Source organism: Cyprinodon variegatus, unplaced genomic scaffold, assembly GCF_000732505.1.
Source record: "Cyprinodon variegatus isolate N-32 unplaced genomic scaffold, C_variegatus-1.0 Scaffold707, whole genome shotgun sequence".
Taxonomy (NCBI): domain Eukaryota; kingdom Metazoa; phylum Chordata; class Actinopteri; order Cyprinodontiformes; family Cyprinodontidae; genus Cyprinodon; species Cyprinodon variegatus.
Genome location: NW_015151160.1, coordinates 358,870 through 367,001, shown reverse-complemented (window position 1 = coordinate 367,001; position 8,132 = coordinate 358,870). Strand labels below are relative to the sequence as shown.

At 34.5% G+C, this 8,132-nt stretch overlaps 2 protein-coding genes across 2 annotated transcripts in view; both read right to left on the bottom strand.

The window, feature by feature from the left end:
• LOC107097571 (5-hydroxytryptamine receptor 3A-like) overlaps positions 1-2,746 on the bottom strand; it is an 8,706-nt gene extending 5,960 nt beyond the window's left edge. Inside the window, exons 1-6 of the mRNA XM_015394760.1 lie at positions 2,641-2,746; positions 2,192-2,352; positions 1,909-1,953; positions 1,406-1,512; positions 1,038-1,207; positions 670-830 (exon numbers count right to left, since the gene is read on the bottom strand). Coding sequence (XP_015250246.1) covers positions 670-830; positions 1,038-1,207; positions 1,406-1,512; positions 1,909-1,953; positions 2,192-2,352; positions 2,641-2,701 — 705 coding nt within the window. The 5' untranslated portion in view covers positions 2,702-2,746. The remainder of the gene's footprint in view (positions 1-669; positions 831-1,037; positions 1,208-1,405; positions 1,513-1,908; positions 1,954-2,191; positions 2,353-2,640) is intronic.
• An 806-nt stretch (positions 2,747-3,552) lies between these two features.
• LOC107097568 (5-hydroxytryptamine receptor 3A-like) overlaps positions 3,553-8,132 on the bottom strand; it is a 14,720-nt gene continuing 10,140 nt past the window's right edge. The window contains exon 11 of the mRNA XM_015394757.1: positions 3,553-3,813. Coding sequence (XP_015250243.1) covers positions 3,596-3,813 — 218 coding nt within the window. The 3' untranslated portion in view covers positions 3,553-3,595. The remainder of the gene's footprint in view (positions 3,814-8,132) is intronic.

Sequence of the window (8,132 nt, the reverse complement as noted above, 5' to 3'; positions counted from 1 at the left end):
TATACTATACTATACTATACTATACTATACTATACTATACTATACTATACTATACTATACTATACTATACTATACTATATTAAACTATACTATACTATATTATACTATGCAATACTATAGTATACCATACTATACTATACTATACCATATCATACTATACTATACCATTCCACAATAAACTATAAAATACTATACAATACTATACAACAATATACCATACTACAATAAAATACACAATGCTATACTATACTATACTATACTATACTATACTATACTATACTATACTATACTATACTATACTATACTATACTATACTATACTATACTATATTATGCCTTACTATACTACACATTTCTTTACTGTAGTGTGCTTAGCCAGGTAGTACTACACTATGCTATAGAATCTTTTATTGATATACCTATCTGTAATTATATATATTTTTTACAATGCACTTGTACAAGTAAAATATTTGACACAAAGATAAATCTAAATGCAATGAAACAAAAATGACATTTTAATCAGACGGTGTCTCTTTTCAATACACATGTTACAAGAAGATGCATGTTATTGCTTAAAACTAATATAACTGCATTTTCAATACGCACACATTTTCATGGAATCACAACCACATTAGCTTATTATGTGAACAAATTCAAAAATGTAACTTACATTAAATATGACCTCAGAGTAAGATATGCTGTCTAATGTCAGGTTATGCTGAGTCATGGTTATTTTGGAGAGCTCCCATTCTCCGTTTGTCTTTAGCACATTCCTGGACTCCTTTAAAATCTTTTCTGCTGTCGTGCTTGGAAACAGCTGTATGTCCGTGTCTTTAAAAACATTTTCACAGGATTAGGGTCAGTCAGTTATCTAACTGAGAAAAGTGACTACCTCTGCCACTCTCAACATGTACTGTGAATATATTGTTTTATTAAAAAGAAAAAGGTTTCTTTAAGATATGAATATAATTAAACAAAAAAGACATCACAGTTCAAATATTAGGCTTTTCTAACAGAAATGTTGTATATCAGTCTCACCGAAGTGTAAATATGATCCAAACGTCAGCGAGCATTTCTGGACATCAAAGGGAAAAGTGTAGATTTCTAACTTGCAGGAGCTGACCACTCTGATAGGCCTATCATCATAAACATCACCTGTATTGTATAAGTAAACATAAGGAGTCGTAGGAGATTTGTCTTCATTCATGCTGAAATGAGGAATAAAAGAAAGCAACAATTTACCAGTTGGAGATACATTAAAGGTTTTTTCTTATCATTTAAAAAAATTTATTTATATTTTTTTACCTAATTATCATTAGAAAGTTTATAAATGAATAGATATTAATTGTTATACAATGACATTTCTCTATAAACACCACCAAGCAATAAGAATAGTGTAGACCTACAACTCTGCAATATGCACATCTGGAATCCACAGTTTTTCCCGAGGCACAGATACTTTTTCTGCTCCACATGTCTCCTCATCCCAGCTGAGTCCTGCTATATTCCACTCCTATTTCAAAATAAAACGAAAACAAAAGTAGAACAAAACCTGCTCCGTAATGGCACTACAAATCATAGGTCCATTTGCAAGTATTTATTTAAATTAACTTAAACATTTTTATTGAGAACCTCATTTGCCAACATTCCATTAAGAGAAAAAAAAAACAATTATAAACACTGATTTGAATATTGTACAGATAAGTTAATTGTTTTCTAAAAAAAAACACAAACAAAAACTGTAACTATACAGTCATATGTTTACATTACTGTTTTTCATCACAGTGTTTTTATCACTGCTGTTAACCCTATCAAGGCTGCACTTTAAAACAATTAAATAGTCTAGGGAGCTCTTCTTAACGACATTTCTTTTTGTTTACAATTGTGTATACAGTCTAAGTCTTCTTACCAGGACCTCCCATAAGAAAGTTGATACTGTTTGAGATTTTTCATCCTGAAAAAAAAAAAAAAAATTTAAATCATGATAAGCTGATTATGAATCAAAAATATGATCACTGCTAGATGCCATTTAATCATTGAATCCAAAACAAAACATTTGTTTGAATGAACAAATTATTTTTTCTAGGAAAGTTAGCATCCCAACGTTATTAACGCCTCCTCTGCCACCGAAAACCCACCCATTTTCATTATCACCAAAAACATATTCGATTAAAAAAGTTGTTTAGACTCACCACTCCTAAAATCCCGACCACAGTGATGCTGACATTTATCCTGAGCACTTCTGAAAAGTTTTGTTTGGGGGGGATGAGTTTTCTGGGGAACAAGTGTTTATCAAGCTCTGCATACAGGGAGTCTGGGGTCGGACTGGTGCAGTTCAAAACTGCAACACGACCTTTGGAACAGAGACAGAAAACGAAAAGAAGACAAATTTAGAATTAATACAGTTCTCTATCAGGTCATCTCCAAGAGAAATGAGCATAAAAGTGGTAAACACCATAAAAACAAAAACAAAATAAGAGCGTGTGGTGTAAACTTTCATAACATTTTGTGAGTTAAAAAAGTAAAAACATATTCTCCTTACATTGGTTTATTAGTTTAAGATTAATAAGACCACATTAAAAATGGAAATATTACACAAAATGTCTTATAAAAGATATATTTAAAAATGTTTTCCCCTTACCATGAAACAGTGTGAAAAAGATGAGGATTTGCTCCAAATGCTTGATATTAAACATCCTCATAATTTTACATGAAGTTCCTTCGATTGTGATGGTTGTAATTCTAAAAGGTAGCTCATCGAATGAAGGCACCTCTGCTCTCATCACATGATTTCATCTCATACCTCCTCCAGCAGCTAATATTGACTTTTGGTAAGGTTAGTCGACTGAGACACTGGTGCATGACTTGAGCTCATTAGGTGCTTTTGTAGTTGCAAGCGGAGATGTTATGGTCGTGTTTGTATAAAGATACTGTTTGGATTTGCAACTGGTTCTTGAATCATTCCTGGGCCCCGTTGCGTGATATGAATCAACCACAAACTAACTCAAGCTGCACACTGCTTCCCTTTAATAAATAAATATACAAACTTGCAAAGTAAATATAAAACATGCAAAGTAGACACAGTAGGATCTACACGAATACACCATCCTACAGGGATCGCATTAATGCACACATACAAAAAACAAAACAGGATTCTTATAGTACTGACTTTTTATTTCATATTGCAATAATCAATGTCAATCAACAGCAAATAATAATAAACATGTTAACATGCCATTTATCTTTGACATTGTCAGTATTCCATAATGATGTTATGCATCCCATAATTTTTGCTAAAATAGAGATTAAAACAAATAAATAAAGAGAAAATAAAGTCAACCATCTGTCAACTTGAATTTTCTGGTAGAAATTTTTAAACAGTTGATTATGGGGGAAAAATATGAACAAGATTTCAACCACAGAAAACTAGTTTAATAGTAATAATTCTTATAACATTAACGTGGCAACTATGAATGCACTGGACATATTCTAACTCAATAGTAAAAAAGAAAACATTTAAAAAACTTTAAAAAGCTCTTCTTTTGCAAGCAAACAGGACAGAAAAATAGCTCAATAATAATATGAACCACATTCAGTTAAGATTGGCTGATCCAGATGCACCACATAGTAATGATGACCATGGCGTAGCAGCTGATCAGAAGCAAGTAGATACGAAACAGCAGGAAGTCAAGGACGTATCCCACGTGACACCACTGGTCCAGCAGCTCGCTCTCCTTCTGCACAGACAGAAGATGTGCTCGGAGGTCCTTCAGGTACTGACAGATGAGCTGCAGCTCAGGGAGAGAAACTGTATCTAGAACAGAAGAAAGGAGATTCATATGATCCTTTTAATGTGGAAAGTAACATCCTATTAAATATTCACTCTTACATGACTCATAAGAGAAATATTCATTTTCTGTAATTTCCAAATATTTTTTTTTTTTTATAATTGACGACAGTAAAAGCACAAAAATAACTTTGTTTTTCTAATTAAACCAAAATATATCAACATAAATTTGGTTTCTAACCAAACAGAAAGCAAATACCTGTTCCTTTACTCTCTTTAGCTGATATCTTTAAATTCTTCTAACTTTCTAAAAGGTTTTGCCATCGACCTGAGCAAATTTCTCTTTCTCCTCACTTTCATCTGTGTAATCGGAGTGGTTCCTGCATCTACCCCCTGTTTCAAGTCATCCCATTTAACCCCAATTTTATTTTCCAGTGATGTCATGAAGGGAGAAGCAGCTTGATTCTTCTACTCCAAGACCCTGAAACTAGCCCATTTTGCAAAATATAAAACATATTCTGCTGTTTTTTCAAAATGTCTACTATCAGAAAAGAAGTTGATAATAAAAATACATCAACCATAAAGAAAGAAGTCTGCCAACATGCCAAAGACATTCCAGTTATGAATGAACATAGAGAAAACATGTACACAGTAGTTACAGATCTAAAAAAAAACAGAGAAATGAGGACACTGAATCTCAAAAAATACTCAAGTTACACCGTCCAGGTTTACAACATAATTAAAAGACATCATTGACTGAATGATAAAACTTGAACAAAAAAATAACGGAAACCAAGCAAAGAGTGAATGAAACTGAGTACCTCCGGCTCTTCAAATGTTGTGTAATAACTAAACTCTCAGCTAAATGTGAGAAACTTGAGTAAAGATGGAAATGCAACAATCTATGCATTTAGAACATCAAAGGTAGAGAGAAAGATAGGCAGTACTTCAGCTGAGGGGGGATGAAGGGGGACGGCATCCCCCTTCTTAAAAAAATCTTTAAAATCATCTCTGTTAGGTTTATTCTTTATACATCAAACGATTCAAAGACATTGCATCAACACTGACCTTTCACTCAAAGGGGATGAAACATTAGATTATTGGTCCAATTCTTGCCTATTTCAGTTATCCAGAAAGATGTTACAATCTTTCCATATTTCTTTTTTTCAACGTTTTATTGTCATTACACTGTCAAAGGTAGGGAGAAACGAAATTAATTCTCTGCATTTAACCGATCCCCTTGGGGAGCAGTGGGCTGCCATTGTGCGGCGCCCAGGGAGCATTGTGGGGTTAAGGGTCTTTGCACAGGGACCCAGAGTGGCAGTCTGTGGGCGTGGGGCTTGAACTCAGAACCTCAGGATTCCAAACTCAATGCCCTTACCACTAGGCCACCACTGCCTTCCGTGTCCGTTAGGGATACAGGCCAATTGCTCTGTTTTACAGACCTCAAACTCCTGAACAGTAAATTAGCTAAAAGGAATCCGGAAAGATAAGAAAAAGCTAATTTAACCAGACAAGATGGGGTTCACTCCAAATTTGCACGGCGTTAATGACATAAGAAGAATCTTATAAATGTCAAAACAAAGGCCAAAGGAACCAATCAACAATCAATACTGATTAGTTTTCATGTTTGAAAGAGATGTATGTCACGGAGACTTTCTTACTCTTTGCTCTAAATATTGAAACATTAGTAGCATCAATTTGAAGGAACAAGGAAATCAAAGTCAATAGGGAAAAAAATTACAGGGAAGACAAACTTTCACTGTTTGCTGATGACATCCTGACACCACGTATTTATACTTCCGTCTGTCCCTCTTTCTATCTATCTATCTATCTATCTATCTATCTATCTATCTATCTATCTATCTATCTATCTATCTATCTATCTATCTATCTATCTATCCATCCATCTTCCATTTTCTGAGGATTGTCATCATTAAAATGAACATCCTTCCATCCTTCCTCATACAACTACCTATATCTATATTTTCCCACACTAAATAAATGGCTCATTAAATCTATTTGGTAAAACAATTGCCCAATAATTAAATTAAAAGCTCTTATGCTGGTGAAGATTCTCAGTCATCCAGGTCCTAATCATTCCAAAAAAGTTAAAAAACAACCCCCTTTACCAAACTTTAAAAAATGTTATCGGACAGCCCAAATTAGGTCAATGGTCTCATTGATTCATTGGAACAGGATGACCTCCAGGGTATATTCCTCATACTAACCCTTTAGTAAAACAAAATAAATGGTCAAAGGGTAAAATGGATAAAAATGGGTTAAGTCCACCATATTGGCATGGTCAAAGATTAAAAAGACATTAAACTTATTAAGCTTTTTATTTAGAGCTATATAAATTAACCATGGCTCTTCCTTTCTTTTTTCCTACTTCTGAGCAACTTGAACAAATATATAATCTCCTGACATATAACCTATACAAATATTTACAACTGAGACACTATTTACACAACATAAGGAATGGGATACTTTTGAATAATTATAGTTGAGGATTGGGAGGAGATTATTCTGGATGAAATAAACTATCACGTACTACAAGTTTCAGAGAAATTGATTGGAAAATCAAAGTGAGGTTCTTTAGGATGCTAAATGCTGGAGGGGGTGTGGACTAACTAGAGACTTTACCCATATATTTATGTGCTTTCTACAGCAATCACCTTATTGGAGAGTGATATAGAGTGAAATCATAGCATGTTTGGGCATCAAAATCCCCTTTGAACAATATTGGGAATATTTCAGATTAATTTCAGAGCCCACTCTAAGTTTGATCTTTTAAAGATTATTCTTGTTTTTCAAAGGAAATGATCTCAGACTCCTGACTGAAGTCACAACCCCCTACAGTTTCTGTACAATTTCTGAATACAAACAAGCTAAATAATCTGGGCTTTGACACTGCCCAGGACTTTCCTTCTCTTAATTCTCAGAACATTTTTGCTGGGTTCACTGGTATGTTTTGGATTGCTTTCTTTTTGAGTCTATTTTTAGGGTAGGATGAGGGAACAGATGGTCCAACCCCCTTCTTATTGGAGTTGTTTTCCTGAAATTTCTGTGGTTTAGGTTGGACTGTTTCATCAGTACCATTAAGACCACTTTGTATAAAATCAAGCATTAGAAGTAGTCAGACATTCCTACAATTAATCAATCAGCTGAGAGAAAGCTCATACTACCATTCAAGCACTGGAAGCAACGAGGAAGCTAACATACGGATTCGGTTTGACATTATTCCTGTTTCTACTTATGTCACCTCTGAAAGGTCAGAATTGCATAAAGATTCAGATGAGTGAGGATGTCTTGTTAATTCCAGCCACACTCTCTACCATCGACATCCTGTGTTAATGTGGAAAACTTCCTGTGTTTTTACAGACCTCATTCATTCATATGCCTCATCCAGATGCTCTGCTAAACTGATATATGGATCTGCAAACAGTTTTGAGGAAAACACTTGATCCTAACATTTACCTGGTTTAAGGGACATATTATCAATTCACTTTCTCTAATGCTACGTTCACACTGTATGTGCTGTGGGCAGAAAAAGCAGCAATTTTAAGTGCAAAGTCAATGTTTAAATCAAATCAAAGTGCATCAAAAGGTTATGTTTCGAGCAGCAGGACCAGCGCACCTTGATGCATCTGAGCAGCTGAAGCAGCGCCTCATAAACTTCTGAGCATTCAATGACAATGTACATGATGTGATTCACAGGCAGCAGCTGCTGCTGGAAAATTAAACTTTTGCTGCTTGACGCGCCACATCAACCAGACAGACACAGCACTGCTGATGCACATTGCTATGATCGCTCCTCTGAGACCGTTTATTAACGACTAAATTAAATTAAAATGTAGAAACCTTTCAGCAAAATATGCTCGCTGTAATAATAATGGTGCTTTCAGTTTGTGTTACGTATGTGAAAAATGTTAACATCTACTTCCAGCCGCCACGAACATTAGTGATAAATCCCCCCAAGATGTGACGGAGCCTGAGGCAGCTGCTGTTGGGAATTCCCAGTGACAGCACGAATCAAACTGCAGCAAAATTATATTTTAAGGATCGTAATCTTAATGAGCTGACTGCACAGATGATGTTTTGAGGTGGACTTTTCTTAAAAATATATTAAAACTACATTTTAGCTGCTGGTGACAGCAAAGCCGCTGTTGGAGCCAAATGCTTGATTTATGATTGAATATTTATTTCTAGTTTACTATTTTTGTCTGGTTTTGGTATGATATATATGAACATGAAATATTTTGGTTTGAAGTATGAGTTGACTGACTTAATTATGAAATTATGAATTTGTTTAGTTGTGTTTTGCTGCCATTCATAATTTACGT